Source organism: Onychomys torridus, chromosome 19 (genome assembly GCF_903995425.1).
Source record: "Onychomys torridus chromosome 19, mOncTor1.1, whole genome shotgun sequence".
NCBI classification, from domain to species: domain Eukaryota; kingdom Metazoa; phylum Chordata; class Mammalia; order Rodentia; family Cricetidae; genus Onychomys; species Onychomys torridus.
Genome location: NC_050461.1, coordinates 54417794 through 54445220, shown reverse-complemented (window position 1 = coordinate 54445220; position 27427 = coordinate 54417794). Strand labels below are relative to the sequence as shown.

Below are 27427 nucleotides of genomic sequence, written 5' to 3'. Positions count from 1 at the left end.
TTTTAGGAAACTCTTTAGGGTTGATGGTCATTGGAAACTGGTTACATAGAAGATAAGGGAAGGCAAAGGCTTCTGGGAATTCTCCAAGTGGTGAGTCCCCCTTCCTCTCTGCCACTCAGCTTCTGGCACCATGTCCCTGTCAGGGACCTGGGGATTTGCCTTTTTCGACCTGAAGATAAATCGTGTTCTCTTTGGCCTTTGATTTCCTGTAGCAACCACAAATAAAAATTAAAGTTAATGAATAAACAATCAACATTTTGCGTGTCTGAAATAGGGTCTTGTGATATAGCCATTGCTAGCCTGTCACTCACTATATAGAAATGCTGGCCTCAAAATCACCATGCAGATGAGTCTGCCTCAGTGTCTCAAGTGCTGAATGACAGTCATGAGCCATCTTGCTCAGCTTAATAGTCAACATCTTGATAAAGATGCTTGCAACGTTGAGACTCGGGGAATATTGCATGAGAGAGGACAGAAAGAGTGAAAAGCCAGAGGATGGGGAAGAGCGCCATGAAGAGTGGCCTTTTGGACATGACATGGCCATTGTACCCAAGAGTTTACTGTAACTATGGTTACCGACACAAGACCTGAACAAGATCAAACCATCAAGGTCAGGCAGCATTCCAACAGGCAGCACTAACTGGATTCAATGGGTGTTAAAGAGTACTATCCTCCAAACAGAACAACCACTGTCTTCATCAGACAGCTGTATCTGCAAAGAACATCACAGCTGGGACTGGTGACACTCCCTCCTGGGAGGAGGGTGTGGGGAGGACCATTACACCCTCTACTAAGTCTCCCTGTCACCCCTCCCAGAAGATTGTAGGCAGTCCTGCCCTAATTACATATGGCCTTGGGGTCTCGAGGAGGGGCTAGAGTATATACACTGAGGGAACCTAGAAGAAGGTCCTCCATCCATGCAAGCATTGACATCCAATGCTGCTGCTTTGGGGTCACCTGTGACCTTATTCACAACCCTTGATCCAGGATCTGTAAGTCAGCCTAATAAACTCATTTGTTCCCCAGGAGTAATTTTGGTAGAATGTAACTTTAGTTCGTCATTGGGACCTTAGAAGGAGGTCGGGAAACATATTGTCTATTCCCCCTGCCCAGGGATAAGATTCTCAAAAAGATGGGGTACCGAAAACAAAAAGAACAGGAGAAGACGTGAAGGTGGAGGGGAATACCTTACATGTACCTGGAGGAAGTGTTGAGACAGACAGTTGGGAGTGGGTAGGATCGAGATGCATTAACTACATGTAAGAAATTGTCAATGAATAATAAGAAGTGTCCTGTTTAAAGAAAAAGAAAAGAGCCGGGCGGTGGTGGCGCACGCCTTTAATCCCAGCACTCGGGAGGCCAGTGCCAGGTGAATCTCTGTGAGTTTGAGTCCAGCCTGGGCTACAGAGTGAGATCCAGGAAAGGCGCAAAGCTACACAGAGAAACCCTGTCTCGAAAAACCAAAAAAAAAAAAAAGAAAAAAAGAAAGAAAGAAAAGAAAAGAAAAATGCAGGTACGTCTCGAAACAGAGAGAGCAGAAGAGGCAGCAACAGACGAAGAAAGGGTTGGCACAGATGGCTTGTGTCCTGGTTTTGTCTGGAGCAGAGAGAATGAGGACTGCACAGGCAGGGTTCCAATCAGGAGTGCTCAGCCTCCCCTACAGGGCAGGAGTGGATGGACTAAAGTGTTCCACAAAGATCCTAAAGGATAGCCACATGCTATTAATAAATCACAAAGAAACAGGTTGGAATCCAGTAACAGAACATTAGCTATACGTGTCTGTCAACCGGAACCAAAAGAAGGAGGTCATCATCTAACAGAAACAGTGCACGGGGTTAAACCAATGTCCCTAATTGGTGCTAAGAACCCCAGAATGTCTTACAATAAGGTTTGGAGGGTGCCTGCCTCTGGGGCACCACAGACAGAACTTAAACCAATTCCTGGGCTCACTTTCTAAGTCAAAAGGAAAGAATCAAGACTTTGCACAGAAAGTCACTAAGGAACCGCTAGGCACAATTGTGCACCTTTAATCCCAGCACTCAGGAGGCAGAGGCAGGTGAATCTCCATGAGTTTGTGGACTACCCAGTGAATTCTTGACCAGCCAGAGCTACATAGAAAGACTCTATCTCAAAAATTGAGAGAGAGAGAGAGAGAGAGAGAGAGAGAGAGAGAGAGAGAGAGACTGCCTTTTCCGAAGATCTCCGTGATTCTTCTGTTTCTATGTCCGTAAGTTTTGAGATGCGCTGAGCTAATCACACAAGCTTCAGGAAGACTAGAGAAAATCTGACACTGGTCAGACATCTGTGAGATACCTGGAAATGGATGAGTCTGATGCACTCACTTGGGCTCCCTGGGTTTCCTTGGCAGCCCTTGGAATCATTAGAAGCCAAGTGTTTAATGACAGACCCCAAACCTTACGAGGACGTCTGAATTAAAGCCCAGGTCCTCATGATTCCCATGCCTTTCTCTCTTGCACAAGAGCATGCATGCCCTTTCTAAGACTCTCAGAACAGAGTCCTGAGCAGAGCCTGAAAGACTTCCATACCTGGCACTTTTTCTTGCCTCTTCTTATTGCTGATTTAGCACTCTTTGTACAGAAAGTCACTGAGGAGTCTGGCCCAACAATGTCCAATAAGGTTGGAAGAATAGTTTTTAAAATGTTCAAAAGTCAGGGTGGGTCAGAGATCTTGGTGCTCTGGCGGTTGGCATGACTGGCAAAGGCCAGCCGTCTCTGATGTAGTGTAAGGCAACTGTCCGCTATCCCTGATACAGCATGGGACAACTGTCCACTAAGAAGAGGGGTCTGGTTCTCTGCTTTCCTTGCAGAGCTCAGTGGCTGAGCTCTGTTCCCATCCCCAGCATCTCCGGAGGTCCTTCAAAACCCAAGCATCTGAAAAGCTCTCCCTAACCTTTAAGGTAGAGTAAATGAGAGTATGCAGTGATGCTGTGAACCTTATAGAGGATGAGACCACACCCTCCGACCTGGCTCCACAGCCCTCACCTCCTCCGTAGGTTCTCTGCTTCTTCAACAGTCTCAGGCAAAGCCACACCCTTTGTCTCTGGAAGAAGGAATGTCATGACCCCAGCAGTCAGGCCCAAAACTCCTACAAATGAAACATAATCCAAGGAAGAGTGTTAGAACACGCTCATGCCCCATACATAAGGGCAGTGAGCCAGAGAGGGCAGGGAAGACATGCTGTTTGTCTTTGAAAGTTATCAAGAACATCTAGGAAAGAACTGGAAACAAAGGGGTGATTAGAGAAATACAAGAGTAAGACAAGGCAATATTTGTCTTCAATATGCTTCTACGGAAGCATAAAATTTCAAAGTAGCTAACGTTTAAGTACTAAGGGATTTTTGAAGTTGAATACCTTGAGAAAAATGTAAATGTCTGTTTTAAATTGTTTTATAGATAGACACATGATGACAGATGACTGATAAATAGATGGTAGATAAACAGAAAGATATGTATTGGTAGATAGCTAGCTAGGTGATAGATAGATAGATAGAAAGATAGATAGATAGATAGATAGATAGATAGATAGATAGATAGATAGATAGATAGATAGATAGATAGATGACAGATGATAAATGACAGATGATAGGTAGGTAGATAGATGATAAATAGATGTGTGATAGTCAGAGGACAGATAATAATATGTGATAGATACACAAACAGATGATACATTCATGCATAAAAGATGAAAGTAAGAAAAAAGACAGATAATAGAAAGCATGCTTAGATACAGGGATAATAGGAACATATATAGAAAGAGCATGCTTAGATACAGGGATAATAGGAACATATATAGAAAGAGCATGCTTAGATACAGGGATAATAGGAACATATATAGAAAGAGCATGCTTAGATACAGGGATAATAGGAACATATATAGAAAGAGCATGCTTAGATACAGGGATAATAGGAACATATATAGATAGAGCATGCTTAGATACAGGGATAATAGGAACATATATAGAAAGAGCATGCTTAGATACAGGGATAATAGGAACATATATAGATAGATAGAGCATGCTTAGATACAGGGATAATAGGAACATCTATAGATAGATAGAGCATGCTTAGATACAGAGATAGCAGAGACATAGGTACATAAGTATAAAGATAGGGATGGAGACAGAGCTAGAGAGCATGACCAACCTATATGTGCCCCACTTATTCTCTCCTCCTCTCCTGCCTTCTCTCCATCTTTCCTTCCTCTCTTCCCTCTACCCTTCCCTCCTTCCTTTCTTCCCTGTCTTTCTTACTCTCTCCCCTCCCTCTCTTCCTCTCCAATCCATTCTCTAACTCTCTCCCTCCCTTGCCTCTCCTTTGTGCTCGCCTGTGGCATTTTTCTGCACACAGCCACCCTTAGCCTCCTGCTGGTGGATGAGCATGTCTTAGACCCCTCCTGCTCTAGGCTGGGGACAGAAATAGCATTCCTATCCTCTTTGACTAGTCCAGCTTCATCAGCAAAGGAGACACAGAACATTGACTCCCATGAATCTCCTTGTGTTCTTCTTCACCTCGCTCTCTGAAACGAGGTCTCACAGATAGCCCCTGCAGGCCCTTAATTCTCTGGCTGTCCTCCTTCAGCCTCCACGGTGCTGGGTTGACAGAGGAGTACCACCACACACAGAAAGGGATAACCATTCAACACCATCATACCCCTAGCAACAACATGCTCAATGAATAAAAATTAGAAATTGAATGCACAGGGCTGGAGAGATGGCTCAGCAGTTAGGAGCACTGGCTGCTCTTCCAGAGGTCCCAGGTTCAATTCCCAGAACCCACTGTCTGTAACTCCAGTTCCAGGGGACCCGACACCTCATACAGGCAAACCTCTGTACATGGAATAAAAAGAAATTTTTAAAAAAGAAAGTAAATGCACAAGAAAGCAGGAGATTCCATCAAAAGATCATCCGCCTGTAGACTGCAGGATGGACCGATGGGTTCTGGAGTCACAAGACGAAAATCTCTGGCTACTACATGGGAATTACACCTTATTATTTCCTGACATCCAAGGTGGAATGATCCAGGAGACAGCTGAAGCCCATGCTCCCTCCTTGAGGCTCACCCTACAAGCAGCTGCTGAGTGCTCACACAGTGCCCTCCACCAGGCCAGAAAGAGGGAATAGCCTGTCAAGTCTTACCAAAGAGAATGAGGGGCAAGGCTTGCCAAACTTCCATCAGCCTAAACACCATGAAGGGGGTGAAGATCCCACCCAGGTCACACAGGGCAGAGCACACCATCATCGCAAGATTCCTGGGAAGACACAGAGACCCAACAGGTCACGTACGTGCTTAATCTTCAAGGTTTTCTCAGCATCCTAAGAGCAAGCATTAAATGGGGTGAGAACCACAGGCCTGGGGAAGAGCCGTGTGGGAAGAAGGTGGCCGACGAGAGCAGCTCCAACAGCTGAAAAAGACAGCCTGCCTCTGCAGTTGTACTCTCTTTTGCTTAGCCCTCATACTCCTAGAAGCCAGCTAACGGCCCAATGGAGAGACACAAGCATACACATTCTCTGACTTAAACCTTAGCTCTACCCCCATCCCGTCCTGGGGCCATGATATCATTTGGGAAGAGAACACAATATCTGTGTGTGGCTAAGTTTAGTAAGACCCAGGTTCATACCAGGCAATGCTCGGAATCAACACCAAGTGAGCGTGACGCTCAGAATGTAAAGAGCGCGGCTCAGCTCAGGCCCCACTGTGAGTGAGGGTCCTGGGGTTCAGATAGTCCTTCGACTCAGGAGTATTTACAAAGTAATGGGTGGCCAAAATGAGTGCCTTTTTTGCCATCTGCATTTGATTTGGTTGACTGTAAACACTGGAACTCCCCACGGCTCTGCATGCATGCGTAGGCATCAGGTTGAATATTGCTCCTGGGCATCCAGCTTCCTCTCCTACTGTCCAGGGATGCCCATCGCCCAGTGCACGGTGGAAAGGGGCATTCAGGGTGGTACCATTCGCCTCCTCCATAGAGGACCAGGCACTTGGTTATCTGCTATTGTCTAGAGGAGTATTCAGATAAGCCTGTGTGTCACATGGCTGGTCACTGGCCAATGGTACTCTAAGGAGAGAAAGGAGCCTTTAGGAGGTAGGGGCTAAACAGCAAGAAGTTGGGTTAGCGGGGGTATGCCTTAAGTGGGGACTGGAAGCCCAGCCCTTCCTCTTCTCTTCCTTCTCTTTGCTTTGTGCTACCCAGAGCACCAAACCCTGCAGCAACAGGGTCAAGTGACCACAGACTGAAACCTCTGGAAGCAGGAGTTAAAACAGACCTTTCCCTTTAAAAGTTGATCATCTCAGCCATTTTGTTACAGTAACACACAGCACCTTTGATCATCCCTCTGGATCTGGTAGCCATGACAGGAGACTTGTTTTGTCCTGGCCATTTCTTTTTTAGGATCTAGGCCCAAAAGTACTAACATAGAAGATTCATATTCATATTCATTCTCATTCATTCTCTTCTCTCTCATCCTCTCTCTCTCTCTCTCCCTCTCTCTCTCTCTCTCTCTCCCCTCTCTCTCCTCCTTCTGTCCTCTCCCCTCTCCCCTCTCTCTCCTCCTTCTCTCCCTCCCTCTCTCCTCCCTCTCCACTCCCCTCTCCTCCTCCCTCTCCACTCCCCTCTCTCCTCCCTCTCCACTCCCCTCTACTCCTCCCCTCTCCACTCCCCTCTCTCCTCCCTCTCCACTCCCCTCTCTCCTCCCTCTCTCCCCCCTCTCTCCTCCCTCTCTCCCCCCTCTCTCCTCCCTCTCCACTCCCCTCCCTCCTCCCTCTCCACTCCCCTCTCTCTCCCTCCTCCACTTCCCCTCTCTCCTCCCTCTCCCTCCCCTCTCTCCTCCCTCTCCACTCCCCTCTCTCCTCCTTCTCTCCTCCCTCTCCACTCCCCTCTCTCCTCCCTCTCCACTCCCCTCTCTCTCCTCTCCCCTCTCTTTCTCTTTCTCTTCTCTCTCTCCTCTCCCTCTCTCCTTCTCTTCTCCTTTTCTCCTATCTCTCTCCTCTCTATTCCCTCCCTTCTCTCTCTCCCCTCTCTTCTCTCTCTCTCTCCTCTTTCTCTATGATGTTTTGTTGTTCTTACTCATTTGGGGGTTTGTTTTTTGTTTGTTTTGGGTTTCTGTTTGGTTGGTTGGTTGGTTGGTTTTGTTTTGTTTGAGACAGGGTCTCCTTATCTAGACCTGGAAGGCCTAGAAAAAAGTTTTTTCCTTGATTTGTCTTCATCTCCTTATACTCAGATCAAGCAACTTTTATCAAAGAAGAGTCTAAAACATTTTCTTTTAATAAAATATTTGGCAGAGGGAAGGAAAACGTAGGCTGGAGTCATCTGTGTCTTCAGGCTCACTGAGCTGCAGGCGTTAGATGAAACTGGAGAGCTGGAGTATTTCTTAGACATTTGCACAAGAACAAATGGAGAAGAAATAACTTAGACAAGGGAAAAAAGAATTTAAGGCAAGAAGCCAAATTCTAACCAAGAGCAGGTTAGGATAATGACCATTTTTTTAAAAACTTCAAATAAAGTAATTATTAAAGTTATTAAAATAATCTTCACTTTAAGTTAAGATCTCAGAGCTGTAGACAAGGATCAGCAGGTAAAGGTGCTTGCTGCCAAGCCTAATGACCTGAGTTCAATCCCCAAGACCCATGTGGTAGAAAGACACAATAGTCTCCTGCAAGTTGACATCTGACTTCTACAGGCAAGCGCTCTCTCTCTTTCTCTCTCTCTCTCTCTCTCTCTCTCTCTCTCTCTCTCTCTCTCTCTCTGTCTCTCTCTCTCTCTCTGTCTCTCTCTCTCTCTCTGTCTCTCTCTCTCTCTCTCTCTCTCTCTCTCTCTCTCTCTCACACACACACACACACACACACACACACACACACACACACACACACGATAAATGTGTTTTAAATAACTCCGAAAACTAAGTTCTTAAAATACTGGCAGCAATGAGCTCATGCATCATACTGAGCCACTGTGATTCCTCTACCTCCCAAGAAGACCTCATAGTGACCACACCAAACAATGACCTCCATCCCCAATCCATGCCTGGAGGATGAAAAGGGTACAATATCTTTGGAAAACAGATTTTTGTTGTTGTTGTTGGTTTTTCGAGACAGAGTTTCCCTGTGTAGTTTTGGTACCTGTTCTGGATCTCACTCTGTAGACCAGGCTGACCTCAAACTCACAGAGATCCACCTGCCTCTGCCTCCCAAGTGCTGGGATTAAAGGCATGAGCCACCACCGCCTGTCAGTTTACTGCTTTTTTTAATAAAGCTAAACATACACATATCTAAGTCTGCCCCTGCACTTCCATCCCTGTATTCATCTGATTCAAATAAAAACACAAATCCATCCTAAGGCTCCCCCATGGATGTTGACAGCAGCCACCTCATTATCATCCTATGCTGGCAACAAGGTATGCCTGCTGATGGAGCAGTGGGTCCTGGGACATTCACATTCTGGAATACTCTTCAGGGAAGAGCAAGGCATTGACAAACACAATGAGGCAAATTCAGCTCACCATAATTAGTAACAGAAGTCAGCTAAAAGGTCACATGTCATGACCCTTCATTTGCTGGTGGTCTCGAGGAGGCAAACCTATGTGGACAGAATGGGGTCTACAAGAGGACTTTCTGTGAGGAGGTATGGAGAAACTTGGGAGGGGCAATGTTCTATTTTGGTTATGCAACAAGTCGAAGAGTAATACACATAAATGTATATGTGCACACTATACATACGGCACCCAAACTCATCAAATTGTATTTTAGAAAAAGCTAATTCTACTCTATGTATATGAGACTTTAAGAGAAAAAAAAACAAAAAAGAGTTCTTCAATGTCTAAGCGTAGACAGCAAAAGTGAAAGAGATGTTGGCCTGTATGAAAACTTAAAACATCTGTTCATCAAGGCAGCCACCCACAGAGCGCAAAGCAGCCTTCAGAATGGAAGATGATTACGTATAAGTCCAATATCTGATGAGGGGTTGGTATGCAGATCATATAAAGAACCACCACCTGACAACCACAGAGATGACCCCATCACAAGGAAATGACCTCACTCGCCATGTCTCTATGAGGAACTGAGTCACTAAGAGTGGGCCTTGGCTTTACAGTCTGATCCCACTTCCTGTTTACTCTCTACTTCCTGTCTGCCAAGGCAGTGTGACCAGCCAGCCTCCCACTCAGCAAGCCACACCTTCCCTGCAGGGATGAACTGTACCCCCTTGAACTGTGAGCAGAATAAATCTTCCCTTCCTTGAGATGCTTTGGTCCGGCATTTGTCAGAACTATTACAATGACCCACCCTTGGAGGCACCTTACAAAAACATCTTAGAAATGCTGCTCTCTGTCTGGCTGTCAGGTGGCTAGTTCAGTGTCTATCCCCATGTGTGGCCTCACCTGACAAATGTAGGGTACAGCTCAGCATTCACCAGGCAGACCATCTGCAATACAATGGTGGCTCCCATACGGCCCAGACAAGCAAGAGTGACATTCAACCAGTGCAGCTCTAGGAAGAAACAAAAAGATGGTTGGAGTGAGGATGCTGCCCACATGAGCTAGAGTTGGCAGGGGAGAAGCCGGACTGGGCTGGACTGGGAAGGACCACTGAAAGATGGAAGAGCGGAAGAAATAAACCTCTCCACTTAGATATGCAAACCGATGCCTGCATGACTTGGAGAGTTGCTAATGACATATTCTGGAAGGCTCCATCATGAAGAAGAAAGACTGAACTGCTTCAATCTGTCCTGCCTCCACTAGCCATGCTGAACAGAAATAAACTATTTATGTCTTTGTGCCTTGGCTTGCTGAGCCCCCATGGAATGAACATGCATGAGTGCCCAGTCTGCCCAGAGCAATAAAAACCTGGCTTTTAGTTATTACACAGGAAGGTGTTGCTAGCTCGGTACCTGAGGCACAGGAGGTGTGGTGTAGACACAGCTCTTGAAGCAAGCCTCTCCCTAATCCTATTTCCAACTGAAGAAAGGAAGGTCTTGCACGGGGAGGGAGGAGTGTCACTAACCATCAGCCACTGCTTAGTCTGCCTTGCAACCAATGCTCAAGTGCCCACGGCTCTGAGCCAGGCCCCCTCCCTAAGAAGGTCTCCTTTGTATTTACACACGTGTCATCTTGCCCTGTCCCCAATCACTGACTTGACAGGTGACTTCCCACAGACAGAGGAGGCTGCCCCACCGTCCCAACCGTAGAAGGTCCATACCAACTGGGGCCACTGAGATGAGCTGGCATCCCTGCCCTCCGAGCACAGATGAATATATCTGTACTTTAGTCTGGGACAGCCAAGGATTCGTGTACACTGAAGTTGAGCTAAGTTACTCCGGCCAAGGCCACCAGCATTTGCTCCCACTATTGGGCTAACTTTGCTGCCTTCAGTTAACTCTGGGCCTCACACCACCCGCTCCCCTAACTGTCCAACAGTAGGTACTCAGATGTGAACTGTTCCTTTAAGGGCAAGCTCTGCCCCCTGGAGTCCCCACCCTTGCTGACCCTGCTTGAGCACCCCTTTCCTAGACTCACGGGGCCCCTCCCACTCCGTTTAGGTTTGCCAAGACCTCCTGATCTCAGTGAAGCCAGTGCCCTCCCGCCTCCTCTTTCTCCTCTCCCCTCTAGGAGTCAACCCATGGCAGGAGCCTTCTCCATTCAGCTTTCTTCTCTGTTCGGCTTTCTGATGAGGCTCTAGGATCCACAGGTGCCTGGAATGCCCTAAAATGATTTCTAGATGACAAAAAGGACCTCCACACAACATGAACCAAGGAAGGGGCCAATGGAGACATAAAGGCCAGAAGGGTCCTAGGACCAGCAATGCCCCAGCTCTGACAGACAGGGAAGGATGGTCACACCCCTCTTCCTGGCATCAATGTCATGCCGTTCAAAAATCTTACTCAGGATTCTAGAAACAGGGAGATGTGGGGAGAGAAGAGGAGATCTTACTTCAGAGTCACAAACCCTGCTCCTGCACACACCCACACACACACACATACCTACTTTTCATGTCCTACCCAGTATGACTCTTGAAAAAAAGACCTTCAGTTCTTTTCTATAGCACCCTGCATGAGAGACTGCCAAAGTGGTTCACGGTGCAGGGCACAGCAATAAAAGCGGGGAGATAGCAGCTCAGCATTCACAAGAATCTACTGTTTCCAACATGAAAGGCAATTTACGTGCTCAAATTAAAACTGCCTCAAGTAACTCTGCCTGGACCCTCTGTGCAGTGTGTTTGTCTCAGGTCATAAGAATGATGAAGCAGGGCTGGAGAGATGGCTCAGAGGTTAAGAGCACTGACTGCTCTTCCAGAGGTCCTGAGTTCTATTCCCAGCAACCACATGGTGGCTCACAACCATCTGTAGTGAGATCTGGTGCCCTCTTCTGGCCTGCAGTCATACATGCTGTATACATAATAAATAAATAAATCTTTAAAAGAAAAATTATGAAGCAATGCTCATACCTACTACCCAACTGCCATTGGAGACTTGAGGACCAAGTGTCCTGGAGGGTTCGGGACAATTGGAACACTCTCATGTTGCTGAGGGAAGCAGAAAGTGGCCCAGCCATCTTTGGAAAGCTGTCCGGTATCCACTGAAGCTAAACTCAAATGTCCCTGTGGATTTTGACAGTATGTTCACAGACATGTGCCCAAGGGACCAAGGACCCGTGCCTACCAAAAAGAAATATGTAGCACAACTCTACTCCTAATGAACATACACTGCAAGCCACATCAGTAGGGGAGATCGCATGGCATGCTGTCTCTATAAAGAACAATACAGTATTGCGGGGGAAAAAGTAGTCGTCTGTGTAACCATGTGGCAACATGGACAGGTGAGGGGACAGGGCAGGGGGGTACATTCAAGGCGGCTTCATTTATGTACCTGGGCTAGTCTGTGGCAATAGAGGTCAGGAGACATGGTTGGCAAGGCAGTGGTATTGGAGGGGACACTAAAGATTGGAAAGCATCCTCAGGCTCTGGGTTCTGCTACCGGGATATCTGTATTTTGAACAGATTGAGTCACTCGCTTAGAATGTGCTTAGTATATGTTTGCTATACCCAGTCTAAAATTGTTTCAAGTCTAGCCAAGGAAACACCCTGCCTTTATTCTCGTTCCAGAAGCTTATCAGGGAGTTACGACACCATCCCCGCAATTCGATTATCTGGGAAGTGATTAAAACAGATGACTTACCATGTGGGATAAAAATCATGACGAGGCAGGCTGCCCCTGCCACCAGATTTGACACGGCCATTGGGTAGATGCGGCCAATGCGGTCAATGGTGGCAAGGATGATGAAGGCCGCAGGGAATTCCACCAGGGAAGAGTAAAAGAAATCTAGGTAGAGGTTCCCACCCGTGGCCCCCACGTGCATGATGAGGCCCTGGTACAGCACCGCACAAGAGAACCTGAAGAAGAGACCACAAATCAAAAGCCGGCACTGAGGACCCCAGCCAGCTGGACAGGATACGTCACTTGATACAAGATGTGCTAGGATGACATGAAGAGTGCCCTTCTAGGATCCCTGATAGGACATTGTGTCCCCACAGATGGGACAGTGTGTCTTGTAGACATTCCCAAGGCATTTATTTACTTTTAGAACTTTTTCCCCGGGATATCTGAAACAGGAAGGAGAGACTTCAGCCAGATACTCCCACTTACTGCAAGCTCAGGTGTCTGGAACTGTGCTGAGCCCCACACAGAGTGACCTTGAACACTCCTACAGGCCCACAAAGTAGAAAGCATGTGCTGGCAATAAGATCGCACAGGACCTGGTGTCAGGTTGCTTTGTGAGCTGAGTGACCATGGCTTGAGTGACCGCTCTTTGCTTGTCTCCTTACCTGTGAGTGGGGTAGTGATGGCAGGGAGTATATCGCTCTATTGTGGATATTTACGGAGACAACAGACAAAGGAGCCTAGCACACAGCAAAGGTAGGGATATTGTCATGGGCATCAGATTCATCCTTCCAAACTTAAGGATCCACAGCTAGCAAGGTCTCTGACTCCACAGTGCTGTCTTTATCAGGCATACCCAGGTCCTCTCTTCACCCACCACACCAACTCCATCCATATTCAAGGAAAGCATGGCAACATGGTGGACCATGTTGCATTGTCAATGAAGACATTAAATCAGCAGCTCAAGTCCAAACTTGAGGGACCTCATGTCATTAAGGGGAAATGATACCATTCTGGAAGGTGTTACCATTGCATCCAAATTGGCATTGCAATAGTAAGATTTTTGTTTTTTGTTTTTTGTTTTTTGAGACAGGGTTTCTCTCTGTAGCTTTGCACCTTTCCTGGAACTCACTTGGTAGCCCAGGCTGGCCTCCAACTCACAGAGATCTGCCTGCCTCTGCCTCCCAAGTGCTGGGATTAAAGGCAAGTGCCACCACCGCCCGGTGCAATGGTAAGAGTTTAATCCATAAGAAACTATTATTTTATCGGGGGGGGGGGGGGGGGGGGAGGATAGTGGCCAGCCTCCACAGGGAGCCTCCACTGTGTATAACTAACTGGTCAACCAGTCAGTGAATTAGTGCTGCCATCTTTTGGCAGACCCTGGAATTGCACATATATATCAAAATGGGCTAAGAAATTCCTGCAGCTGGGTCCAATACTGTTCCAGGCCCTTTACACAGATCATCTCACTCATTTCCAGCTACCCGTGATCTCAGCATATTATTTCTCACACTTCTGATGAGTCCCCTGTGTCACAGACTGGTGCAAGTACTCTCCTATGGCCACACAGCCAAGATGCAGTCACAGGCCCTTTGGATTACCTTAATAAAAAGAAGCAGGTGTGGGCTAGGGAGATGGCCCAGCTGGTAAAATTGCTTGCTGTACAAGCATGAGTTCAGAGCCTCAGCACCTACATAAACAGCCAGTGTGATTGATGGCACATTCTGTAACCTCAGAGCTGAGGCAGAAACAGGAGAATCCCTGAGGCTTGCTGGCCAGGCAATAGAGTTGAACTAGCAAGTTCCAGGTACAGTGAGAGACTCTGACTCAAAACATGAGGTGGAGAGCATAGAAGACATCTCATGCTGACCATATACACATACGAACATACACATATAAGACTAAGACACACACACACACACACACACACACACACACACACACACACACAAATAAAAATAAAATAAGCAAGTAGAGGGCATGGGAGGGAAAAGTGAGAGAGTCATCCTGGGTTTGAGCCTCAGGAGACCAAGGAGGTCACAAGAAGGAACACAGCTCCATTCTTGTTGGATTCAGAAGCCAGTGGAAGCCATAGGAAAGGTTTGAGAAAGTATGACTGCCTTACAAAGCACAGCCTGAGGGAGGCAGGGTGCATGCAGGCTGCTGCAGCACATGAGACAGCCCCTCCCAGTGTTCCCTACAGGAAGGAAAGTATACATGAGAAACAGCAGAACTCCATGAATGTTCGAGGTCAAGTTTATATAGAGTTTGCTGAGGGACCAGGTGATGGGAGTAAGAAGGAGCTGTCTCAGCTGCCTTCTTGGGAGGAGTGTGTCAGGGCGGAGATGGTAAAGCTGGGCAGGACAGGAGAGCAAGCCACTGTTCCCATCTGCAGTGAGTCACAGGTGCTACACAGAGGAGACACACTGCTGGCCCAAACGCAGAGTAGACAAGTGAATGGCTGAAACACCCATGGCTGGGCACAGGGCCCCAAGGAGAGGTGGAGGGCACCAAGGCAGGAGAGGAGTAATGAACCTGGTGTCTAAAGGGGTCAGAGGAATCCGTGGAACTAATGATTACTCATTTGGCACTCAGTAAACATTTACCACAGGCCTACTATGCGCCAGGCAATACCCGACCAGCTCTGCTCTTTGTTCCACTAAAAACCTAACATGGAAAAGCAAACAGGACATCAGGTCAGTTCCTGTGTAAGAGGAGACCCAGAGCACAGCAGCCCAGCCATGGCTGCTGAGGGAATACTTTAAGATTCAGGTTGAAGCAGCCCTGTGTAGAGGACTGACGGGTGTCCGGGGGGGGGGGGGGAACAGGTAGAGTTCTTCCTCATGAAAACAAGTAGGTGGGCACAGGGACAAGTACATCTATGCGCTACAAGGTCCCTATCCATAAACCAAGGGTGCACAAAAACTCAGAGGTGGGTCACAAGGTTTTTAGATGTGATGAAGGATACTTCCCACTTAAAGGCACTGAGCTGTTGGAACCTTGTCCCCTACGCCACACCAGGTCAACACTCAGCTGCCCCCAGAACATAAGACACTTGGACTGAGGTCACCTCGGAAACCCTTCATGATTCTCCACCCTTCTCAGCGTTGACATCTCCCCCATTCTTACTAAAACAAGGGAGCCAAGGGGACCCTTTGAAGACTCAATGACTGCTCAGCTCCTCTTCATGCTCTTTCTACGGGCTTACTGGTACCCAACATTTGGATAGCAACAGAGCAATGGCCCGCCCCCAGGAGATATGTAGGAAGAGCAAGCGCTCACCATAGATACATGAGGATGAGGGTGTGTTTCCTCAGGTTGGGAGTGCGAAACAGGTCTGCAAATGAAGGACTCTGCTTTTCTGAGATGTCTTCCTCCGCGCAGAGCATCTGGGAGAGAGTCAGTCTTCACTACACTTGGTCTGTGTGCACACGACACTCCCCCGGGGAGGGGTCCCATATGGATCACAAGGCAGCCCCAAAGCCACAAAGCGAAGTCTCCCTTCTGAACTCTGGTACCTTCAGGTCAGCCGGGGGCAATTTCCCGTTCTTCTGAGCAATTTGTTCCATAATCCTTACTGCTTGGGCGGTTCTCTTCTGGGACAACAACCATCGGGGGGACTCTGGCACACACCTGCAGACACAGCTCAGAACTGCAGTGCCTTTCCCCAAGAACTCTCCCCACCTCAGCCAGCCCTTGATTAGAGTGGTGCAGAGGCGTGACTTGGAGCATGCCAAGATCCTCCAGGAGGGTTGTAATTCCCTAAGGTGCTTGTAAAGGCAGGCCTGTGTTGTGATGCACAGTTGTGGCCCATGCTGTGTGGCCCATGCTGTGTGGCCCATGCATGAGCTCTGTAGGTCACCGCTACTCAGGGCCACCGGCTAAGGTTCCCAAAGCTAGAAGGGATCAGGGCTCCCCCAACAGCCTTATTTTTTGTGAAGTGGGGTCCCATCTCTCTTAGAAGTTGGGAGCCCTGTTCTGGAGCAAACACACTGGGTAGGTGCTCCATATACCCTGCCCTGCATATAGCAAATGTATAAGAGATGCTGAATGAGGCCCATGCTATTTCCTAAACTAAGGATTCACTTGCCCTAAAATTGGACAACCTGCTATTTCTTCCTCCTTTCACCTCTCTCTCTCTCTCTCTCTCTCTCTCTCTCTCACACACACACACACACACACACACACACACACACACACACACATACACACACACTTGAAGCAGGGTCTTCTTATTCTAAGATCATGTGGAGACAGGGTCTTTTTGTATGTATTCTTGACAAGCTGGGTACTTCCTACATAGCCTGGATGGCCTTGATCCTCATGGCAATCCTCCCACCTCAGCATCCTCCACCCCCACCCCCAGCCCCAACCTCAAGTACTGGGATTCCAGGCATGCATCACCATGTCCAATTTGAGGTGTTTCACATGGGAAGCTGCAGGTCAGGGACTGAGACTCTGATGTGATGGTCTTCCACAACTAGGGTATGCCTTGGTTAAACATCCACATATAGCCAGGGCCTTTGCTCACAGAAAACCCCTTTACAGTCCATAGGGAGGGGACAGGCGCCTCCCAGCCCATCCACCCACCCAGGTACCAGCTTCCATGTAGAAGCTGAGTCTATCCCAGAGTCCCCTGAAGTAAGATGTGTCCCCAGCAAAACTGACAAATGCTTCATGGGCGAGCTAGCCCGTTCCCTGCAGCAGCCTCTCCCCTGCACAGTACAGCCTAGCACCGTGGGTTTGCTTTTCCCTTGGATGTGCAAAGCACACATGGCTAATAAGATTGACACTTCACTGGGGGTGTTCCCGTTCTGGGATGGCACAGTGTGCACCTTCCCCAGAGAAGGCTGCCAGCAGAGCCCTTCCATCCATAATTCACACACATGTTCTTTTAATGACGATCAAGTGCCTACCATGCAGTTAGATGAGAGGCAGGGCGGAGCCTTTTCAACCGAGATCTTGTGAAAAATGAAGTGAGAGAGGACACAAGGAGAGGAGACAGGAGACCAAGGAGGGAAAGCAGGCAAGAGAGTGGGGTGAACCGACTTAAAGTGGTGTCTCTAGAGGGCCTCTGGGGACTGCAGGAGGTAGCGGCCATGGTAGGAAAGTATCCACTCTTGTCCATCTCCCTGTGTAAGATAATTCATGAAGACTATCTCCAAGCTTCCCCAGGGCTCCTGGGTAACACACACTATTTGATACTGACTCCCGAGGCCAGTCTCCCTTTGTTTGGCTCGCCTTGTGTTTCTAGAAGAAGGTGCACACGCTTTGAGATGGGCAGGCAGTGCTTCCTTGCAGTATCACTCGTCTATCTGAGGGTGGGGTGAATTTGGACATGCTTTGGAAGGACAGCAGCAGCCCATGCTGCGAGGAGGCCTGGGAACAGCAGAAGAATGACATGCCTAGCGGGTAAGCGCCAGGCCACAGAAGTGAGAGGGGGGCTCATGCCCGCTGGAAGGTGGCCTGTACAGTGGCAGAGGTCAGGACAGCCCTCCACGCCCCCAGAGCCTAGCCCTGCAGCGAGCAGACACGGTGTGGAGCCGGAAGTTCACGCGGAGCCACCTTGTCTCTAGCCGGGGATGCATTACCAGTAATACAGCAAGAAGAGGAAGGTGGGCAGGGAGACGGCCAGCTGGAGCCAGCGCCAGTGCGGAATGGCGTAGGCCACGCCGGCAAGCACCACTAGCCCCACCGTGAAGGCCATCTGGTACAGGATTGCCGTCGTTCTTCTGTAGTCGGAACCGACAAACTCCGTGACTGGAAAAGAGACAGTGGTCAGAGAAGAGAGACCTAGAGGGGACTCGCTCCTGACTCCTGCTTCTCACCAGCCACAGCCCTTGCCTCACCCACCTCTGGCTTCCTTCCACATCTGCGCATTTTCCACCTCTCCTTTCCCTAAACCCAGTCTGCACTCTGCCTGAGCCCACAGGTTTACCAGGCCAGCCTGTCACCAGGTCCTCTCTCACTGCTCCTCTCTCGGCCTTCTTCCTTGCTGTCTAGGTCTCCCTTGCCGTGCTTCAAGGGTTGAGCCCCTCCTCCCTAAATACTCACAGAAACTCCTGGCTGAACTAGAAAGTCTCCCAGGGTTCTGGCAACGTCACTAATTCTACAAGGATCTTAGCATGCCTTCTGCGAACCTGGCACTGCTCTCGGGGTTGGAAGGTAAATGAAGCCTCTTGTTCCCAGATGGGAGGCAGTCTCCTTCCCCATGGGAGAGAGATAAGTCAGACACTCTCTGGGGGCTGTGAGTGCAGAGGGGCTGCCGCTTTATGCGGGATGGGTGGGCAGGTGAGTGGATGGAATAAAGTCACTAGGGAGGGGAGGAGCGCAGTCCTGGTGGTGGTAACACCACCATAAAGTGTGGCGAAGGGACTGTATGGAGATCCAGGTGGTGGGGAGGGTGTGGGACGAAGGCAGAGGAGTAAGGCTGAGTTAGGGGAGCTAATCCTGGGAGCTTGCGAAGCACTAAGGGAACTTCACTCATAGTGAGGTACCATAGGCAGCAGAGTGCCCCGAGTTTATGTCCGCAAAGGCCCCCTCTGCTAAGGAGTCAAGAACTGAATATGCATGCCGTCAGGAGGTATACGTGAAGATGAGGCAATGGTAGGGCCAGGACCAGTCAAGGTTGTGAAACCAGTGTGTTCCTATGGGCATATTTTGAAACTAAAGCCAATAACAAGATTCACTGAAGGAATATGGGGATACAAGGTGGTGGTGGAGGGAATGGGGTAGGTGGGTAACCTGAGCAGCTGTCAGGAGACTAGTGTGTGTGACTAAGAAAGGTCCACAGATGAAAAAAGTCTTGGGGTTGCAGCAGGTCAATGTCCTGAGGTCTTACCATACTAAACAGTCAAGAAAGGAGACTGAGAAAGAGCCACCGGTGAGCAAGAGGGGGTGGAGTAGAGTGTCCTGGAGCCAACAGAATCATCGCATGACAAAAGTCTTCTGAGACTCTTCCCTCATCCAGCTAAATCCACTCTCTAGCCTTGGGATCCAAGCAGGCAAAAGAGACATCACATTTACCTTGGAGCCCCTACACCCTACCACAGTGCCCACAGCAGCACCAGCGGTGTCCACAGACATGGTTACATGCCCAGCGCTGCTCTGGACCAATTGGATGCTCAGTAACATGCCTATCTCTCACAACTCACAGGATGGAAGCAATGCTATTATCCTTGTTTCCAAAACACTAAGGCACGGAGAAATGAATTAACTCGCCTAAAATCCCACAACTGTTCAGACCTGGAATGTGGATTCAGCCCCAAGGTGCCCTTCATAACTGTTCATTATCTGCCAGTGTAAGGTGTCTCAGGCTAACCTGTACTCCCTAAACCTCAATAGTGAGGCATTCTTTCTCAAGGCAGAATCTCTTTTTGTCCCCACATCTAGCTGTGTCTCATATTGTCCCAAGTTTTCAGTTGTGTCGGTAGCCTGGCTTTGAGGGTTCTTGCTACAACATTAAAATATTCTTCTACCTACCTTACTTCCTATACATCCCTCTCCCCTACCCAATAGGGCTGCTGAGAGCAAAGGAGCCCCTATCTCTACAATAACAGCCCCAGTTCCCCGCCACTCAACTAGCTGCCTCCCTTTCCCTAGATACCCCGCCCCCGAACATCCCCTGCTCTCCAAACCTCAATGAGTCCCACTACCTCACCCCTATCTTTCATAGACCCAGAGACGCCCGCCCTGCCCCCCCCCACACACAAGCCCTTGTGTAATTACTCAGGGTGTAGCCTGACACCCAGCTGCCCTTGCTGACCATGCCCTGCAGCAGGCGAAAGAGCAGCATGGACGTATAGTCTGGGGCCACAGCCGTCAGCACGCCTGACAGGGAGGTGACCAGAGTAGTTCCCAGGAGGCACAGCTTACGGCCAAACCTGCAGAGATGGAGGGGTGTATGGGAGGAATTAAGAATCCAGGGTCGGGCATGCACATACCCCACATGCCTACCTGACGGCCTTCCTGTGTATCTCATAGACCATTTAAACACGTTTCCAAACTCCGTGTATCTAAGTCAGAAGGCCTATCTCTGGCATGAGCGCAAGCCCACCAACAGCTGAGACATGGCTACCTCCATGCTCAAAGCTTAACATTCTGTTTCAGCCCTACTTCTCTTCCCCATTTGCACGCCCTTTCCACAAATGCCCGGCTCCCCTGCCACCAGTCCCAGTGGCACGAAGTCCCTATTGCCAGGTCTTGTCTGCACCACCCTTGGAAATCGATCCTGGCCAACCACACTCCTCACCACTGCCCACTCTCCAAAGGCTGGCTCAAATGGACCACCTTCACATACCTGTCCGCGATGTAACCCACAACCAGGGAGCCGAGGAAGAAGCCCAGGTTCACACAGGACTGAAAAAGATCTACCTTCCAGGAGTCTCCACACACCAGGTTAAACTGCAGCAGTGGAGACAGAACAAAAGTAAGAATCATAGGAAAGCCAGAGGCCCACTCCCATCCTCTTCCAGACCAAGCAAACTGTTCCATGGAAGTTCATCACCCCCCTCGACCCCCACCCACTACATGCTGGATCAGCTGTGTCTAACACAAGTTCCCAAGATGCAGGAAACATCAACATCTGTCTAGCACCGCCATGCTCAGCTTCTTCCCGATGCCTTGGTGTCTGTGAAGATGGCTGTTGTTGGCTTTGCCATTGGGAGTTGGCTACTGTTGGACAAAGTGTTACTCTAAAAGGAGCAAGAACAGACAAACATCCTCAGAGGAGTTTGCAGCTGCCAAGAAAGCTCTCCACAGAGAAATACAACCAAGAGCCAGAGAGGTGCCTCAGTGGGTAAAGTGTGCAAGCGTGAAGACCAGAGTTCAGATCCCCAGCACCCATGTCAAAAGCTGGGCACATGCCCAGCAGTGGTGGCACACACCTTTAATCCCAGCACTGGGGAGGCAGAGGCAGGCAGATCTCAGATCTCAGAGTTCAAGTCCTGCCTGGTCTACAGAGTGAGTTCCAGGACAGCCAGGGCTACACAGAGAAACCCTGTCTAAAAGAACAAAAAACAAAAACTGGGTGCAGCATATGCCTGTAACCCTAATGCTGGGTGAAGGAGATGAGCAGCTCCCAGGGTCTTCCTGAGCAGTCAGGCTAACCAAAATATAGAGCTCTCCATGCAGAGACAGACCCTACCTCACAAAACAAGATGAAAAGTGCTGGAGGAAAACCACCTCTAGCCTCCATTGGCGAGCACCTGTGTATGTGCATGTACACATGTACACACACACACACACACACACACACACACACACACACACACACAGGAACATAACCAAGTACAAAGATATATAACAAAAGAAATGTAAAGCCAGGCATAGTGGCCCATGCCTGCGACACCAGTACTGGAGGAGAATAAACAGCAAGGGAGAGTCAAGAGGATTAGGAGTTCAAGGTTATCCTCAACTACATAGTAAGTTCAAGGCCCGTCAGGACTCCCCTATCTCAAACAAAAAAGTCTTGTTTTCCAGAGCATGTAGATATTGTGTTAGTATCTTAATTGAACTCTATTACTAAAGGAGCTGTGGGTGGCAATGGAACAGAAGGGCCCAGACAGAGGGGGAGCTGGCTTCATGCGGCAGAATCTGAGAGTGTGGGGAACCTGCATGTCAAGAACTAGGGGTGGAATTAAGTAGGAGACAGAGAAGAAGGATAGCCCTAGATGTGCTCCTCTGTTTAGAGGTCTGAAGGGAGAAAGGCAGCGGAAGGACCTTCCTGGCCAAAAGCACAGGCACATTCTGAGCAGGGCTCGAGGCCTGTGTACAGCGGGTCACTTTCTCTTCAGAGCTGTGAGGGGCAGATAGGTCAGACTCCAGGAGGCTGGGCCCTAGGGCTGGATGGAGCATCTTGCCATGCCTGGTGCTGGAACAGCTCTTCTTACCAGCCTGCAATCCCCGTTGCTCTGCTCGGTGGAGCCATGGCTCTGGCAGCCTGGAGCAACACTATGGGGTACAGCAGCAGAAGCAAGTCACTTAGCAACTTGAGACCCCAGTTTCCCAGTCTGAAGCATTCCTACTGTGTCCCTCCATGGCTGCTTTGAGCTCTGGAGGTAAGAAATTGGTAAATGATGAATCATTTTAACTTAAATGCTAAGATTTTATTAGCTATCCGGTGATTCTAGACCCTTGACCCGTCACAAGGTCAAACACTGAGTCTTTAAAGTCATGGTACTCAGCTGGCTGAGGTCTATGTGACTAGCCTATGCATTCTTTGACACAGCCCCTCATTTTTCTGAAAGATAAATGAGATCATGCCAAGAAAAAATGGCAGCCTTGGTATCTGCCAACCTGTGTCCAGACACTATCTGCTGCTCTGGGGAGGTGACAAGCCCCTGGACAGTGGTACTCTGATTCTCTCCCCCCACCCCAGCCTAACACACAACTTTGTGAGGCACACGTCTCCCAGACACATTCAATGTGTCCCTCTGAGGCCCTGAGTTCTCCAGGTTTCCTATTTGTCTTGTGCCCTATCAATAGGACACATTGGGACAGGTCAGTCCTGGGTGTCACCTAGGCATCCAAGGCCCCATACCTTCATCTACCCAACTGTGCCCCTGCAGCTCCACTCTCTGTGCCATGACAATGTTCTGTCACTAAAGTCACGGGGCAGGGGAGGTCCATGGGACTGCTGCCCCTAGGTCTCAACTTGATCCCTTCTTGGCCACTGTTGGCTTTCCATCTGATCTTTACAAGTTAGTGTTGCTGTGGGACATTCTGTTCCCTTCCTCACAGGTAAAGATGACCACTCTACCCCGGGACTGTGTGGAGCCAGATAGCTGCCGTAGCAGAGGAAGCTGGCCCATCTTGACTCAGTCTCACGTCCCAATGCCACTGCTCCCTGAGGACCAACACTCCCCCCAAACTTGTCCAGTATCATTGTCTAGATCCCCCCACTCCAAACTCCACCCATCCATTGCACCCTAGGCACATTCATGCCCCTACAGAGAGCCTGGGCCTGCACAGAGGGCAAGAATGGAGAGGGTGGAGGTTCTTTAGCCTATCTGCTAAGCCCACTGGAGTAGCCCCAGGACTAGGCAACTTTTCCAGTGTTCAGAACAGTCTTCACAGTTTGCCTCATCAGAGTCACCCAGGGCCCTTGTTCGAACCTCCTTCCTCTGTGGGTTCTACCTCAGTGTATCACAAATGCAAATAAGTTTGAGAAGCACCAATGTGGCCACCTCAGCTCACTTCTGTCCAAAGGCTGCTTCTGATTGCTCAATGCCCACAGCTGCTGGGGTCAGTGGCTCTCTCTAGCCTGGTATGTGGGCTGTGGTGAAGCTGGGGCTCACAAAGCCAGGGAGGGCAGCAAAAGCTAAGCAAGATCTGATTCCTTCCCCGGGGGGCCCTCAAGATCCCAATCCCTAGCCTTGGGGTGAGACATAAACAAACATCACTCTCTTTCCTCCCCAAAGCAAGTTCCAATGTCCAAGGTGATGGTGAGTTAAAAATTAGTTCCGCAGAAATGAGTAACTACACTTAGCTCCTGGTCTCTGGTTTGGGATACGTGGTGAGGCAAGTATGGTTTGAAAGCATTTGGAAGGGAGAGATGAATGGAAGAGAGCACCTGTCCAGGAGCCAGTCTCCACTGCCCCCCTGCCCTGCCACAGCTGAGCCTCTTTGTCGGAGCATGTGTGTGTCACATGTACATGAACTTGTTTGTATGTATACACGTGTGTGTACCTGCACACAGAAGACAGAGGTCAACACTAAGTATCTTCCTCCATCAATTTCCACCTCATTTTTTTTCTTTTGTGTGTGAAATGAGTGTATGTTGTGTGTGCACATGTTTGTGACCACAGGTATTCACATGCCATAGTGTACATGTTGAAGTCAGACACCTTGAATGTCAGCTCTTACCTTCTGCCTTGTTTAAAACAGGGCCTTTCTCTTTTATATATATATAGTGTGTGTGTGTGTGTGTGTGTGTGTGTGTGTGTGTGTATGTGTGTGTGTGTGTGCGCGCGCGCATCAGAAGAAAACTTGCAGGAGTAGATCCTCTCCTGTCATATGAGTTCCAAGGACTGAGTTTGGGTAGTCAGGCTTGGTAGCAAGGGCCTCTACCAGCTGAAGCATCTCACCAGCCCTCTTTCTTGCTTGGCCATTGCGTACCCCAGGCTAGCTGGCCCACAAGGTCTTGGGGATTCTTTGGTTTCCACTTCCCATCTCTCCACTGGCCTTACAGGAATGTGCTACCATAACTGGCTTTCACCAGGAGCTCTGGGTGTCTGATCTCAAATCCTAGGTGTACACAGAGGTCCTCGTGATCACACAGTAGGCAGTTTACCAGATGACTCATTTATTTTCCCAGCCTCACAGCTGTGTTTCTCATCACCCTTGAATGTTTCCAGACAAACACCACTCACTTTCAAACCCAGAGCAGTGCTCTTTCTTCTAAGCTGGGCCCTCACTGTCCCTCTCGACACCACTACACACTTCAGTGTCTTCACCGAGCTCTAGTTGGGGGTGACTGAAGCCTCCCTATGTGTGCAGATGGTCAACTCTTCCTCAAACGCTCTGGCCTCTTGCATCTGTTCCCTCCTCTCTGGCACTGACACTGCAGGGCACCACCCCTGCCCAGGTGGCCACGTCATCTGGGTTCCTATCCCGTCTTCCGTAGCTCCCCATCCTTCTCCTTAAGCCAGAACCCTTAAATTAGACACTATTCATAAACCCACACAGTGTCTATACCCCTTACATCCTATCTTTCTGTCCCACAACACCCATGTTGAATGATATTTCTCAAGTCACTTTCTATCTTCTTGTGGGTTGTTTTGTTTTTTTAACATGGACTCACATGTCACCCAGAGACATGATATATATAGATGTTAGCCAGGTATGGCAGTTAATACCTTCATTCCTAGCATTTGGAAGCCTGAGGCAAGGGGATCACTGTGAGTTTGAGGCTAGCCTGTGCTATATAGAAACAGTTGTTGTTTATCTCAAATTTAACTGGGAATGCTCTATTTTTATTGCTAAATATAGCAACACTACCCTAATGCCAAATGAAAGAGTTCCGTCTGTTTAGACAGAGTAGCAGTTCTATCTAGACCTGGTGGGTGGCTCAGAATCAAGATGGTGTTTGGGTTGAAGGCTTGGGAGATGACAAGGAGGCCAAGAAAAGAACTCAGGTGGTCATAGGGAATGTAACTCAGCTGGTAGAGTAATTACATAGTATGCATGAGGCCTTCTGGGTTCCAGTCCCAGGACCACATAAACTACGTGGGGGTAATCCCAGCACTCGGGAGAGAGGCAAGAGGATCTCTGAGTTCAAGGTCAGCCTGATCTACAAAAAGAGAAGTTCCAGACTAAGCAGGGCTACAGTGAGACCCTGTCTCAAAACAAACAAACAAAGCCAAGTGCACAGTCAACTAAACAATGCTGTCCGGGCTCTCGGATATCATCACAGCAACTCCCAGGCCACAGACAGTGTGATTCTGTTGGTGTTTGGGGATCACCTTCCCAGTTCTCAGCGGATCCTTACAGTGGGTGAAGTTATTGTAATCCTGCTTGCCTATGGGGAGACTGGGGATCAGAGAAGCCAAGTATCTTACCTAGATGTGTTCAGCTAATAAGAGCTGGTATCACATAGTCTGACCCGAGCCAAGGCGATTCCCGTACTATCCCAATGGCCACATGTCACTACGGAAAGAAATGAGGGGATTCCACAACACAAACCACAGGGAAGCAGGACATAGGGTGAAGACCGCGGCCTCTGAGATGAGTCAGCAAGTTACAGGAGAAAAGGCAACTTGGGCTGTGAGATGCTCAAGAGATACAGGTGCCTGCTGCCAAGCCTGATGACCTGAGTTCAGTCCCTGGGACCCACAGAGTGCAAGGAGGGAACTCCTACAAGTTGTCTTCTGACCTTCAAACACTTATACTTACACACACACACACACACACACACACCCCATGACATACACATAAACATACCCATATACATGGTACATGTAAGTAAATTTTTAAAAAGCAGGCTCCTTGTGCCTCAGTGTCCCCTCTAGTACTCAATTGGTGGGAAGAACACAGAGGTCAAGGCAGAGCTGGCAACTGTACAGCAGACAGGAAATTGAACCTCCTTTTCCTGTCTGAAAAAGATACTGAACCACCCAGGATTTGCTTTCAGTCTCTACATTACCCAAAATGCAGAGCCCATTAGTACCTCAGTGACGATGGAGGAGCCGGGAGTGTCGTACACCCAGCCTTGCTGGCAGGGGCTCAGTGGCAAGTGGCTTCTGTTGGCAGCCAGGCTGGACAGTGGGTCCACGCAGTCAAGGGTGCTCTGGTTCCAGTCCACCTCATACTGCATGCACTGGCTGAGGAAGGAGGCCTCGTCCGCAGACCCCAGGCCCGGCACAGTGTAATTCATCTCCTCTGCTAGGCTCCAGCCACATCGCTGGCTCAGCTTGGCTACCCCAGGACTCTGGCAATAATGATCAGGAGTGAAGCCCAGGAAGATGATGCCCACATAGATGGGAGCTAAGGAAGCAGAGATGAGGCACAGCAACAGGAAGGCTTGCTTCTGGAACCAGCCAAACTCTCCAACCTGCTCCAGAACATCGTCCACGGTGGGCATGGTTGGGTAGCGCCCTTACCAATTAAGCCAGACCTGCTCTGGACTGCCACAGGGTTTCATACGGCGTCTCACTTAAAGTCCTTGGAACTGAGGTGGTTTGAAATCAAGTTGCTGTCCAAGCATGATACATCTGGAAGGCAACCAACCAGAAATAACCTTTTGCCCCATGATACAGGGCAGGGAGTACACCAGGCTTGCCCCAAGCCTTGTTTGCTCTTCTGGGAAGTGAGCCAGGGCTCAGTCCCAGGAGGAGGGAGCAGGCAAGCAGGCTTGAGCACCCTCTGTCTCTCAGAACCTTCTGAAGAGCTTATATCTATTAATGAGCCTTCTGTGGTATGTCAGCTGGTAGAGTGCTTGCCTGGCATAGGTGAAGCCCTGGCATATATGAAGCCCTGGAATATATGAAGCCCTGGGCTCAATCCCCAGCAGCACATAAACCAGATGTGGTAGTGCACACCTGTAATCCTAGCAGCCAAGATATCAGAAGTTCAAGGTCATTCTTGGCTATACAGCCAAGTTTGGGGTTGGCCTGGGCTACAGGAGAGCTTGTCTCCAAAGTTAATTAAGGACTGTCATTTTGTAGGGACGTTGGGCCACTGTTAAGTAGCCTCGAGCAGAGCCAATGGTTCCCTTCTAATAGATCAAATAGTAAATGCCAAGGATAATGCCTCTGTGATCATA

General features: G+C 49.0%; 1 protein-coding gene across 1 annotated transcript; it reads right to left on the bottom strand.

Annotated features, from left to right (window-relative positions):
* Slc22a1 (solute carrier family 22 member 1) lies at positions 1–26919 on the bottom strand. Its single transcript, XM_036169274.1, has 11 exons — positions 26333–26919; positions 20465–20568; positions 19894–20048; positions 17757–17925; positions 15684–15798; positions 15448–15554; positions 12184–12398; positions 9392–9500; positions 5156–5268; positions 3003–3105; positions 1–206 (listed from the first exon to the last, which is right to left on the bottom strand). Exons 1-11 carry the CDS (start codon positions 26744–26746, stop codon positions 140–142), a joined length of 1671 nt encoding a protein of 556 aa, XP_036025167.1. The 5' UTR covers positions 26747–26919; the 3' UTR covers positions 1–139.
* Positions 26920–27427: the final 508 nt, after the last annotated feature.

What these genes read in the sequence shown, in the direction of transcription:
- Slc22a1 (XM_036169274.1), bottom strand. Translation starts at nt 26,746, where the DNA reads ATGCCCACCGTGGACGATGTTCTGGAGCAGGTTGGAGAGTTTGGCTGG. An exon ending in GGTGTCAGGCTACACCCTGA is followed by an intron (nt 17,926 to 19,893) that starts GTAATTACACAA and finishes TCTCTTTTCCAG; the next exon opens with TCACGGAGTTTGTCGGTTCC. An exon ending in CTCTTCTTGCTGTATTACTG is followed by an intron (nt 15,799 to 17,756) that starts GTAATGCATCCC and finishes CTGTGTCTGCAG; the next exon opens with GTGTGTGCCAGAGTCCCCCC.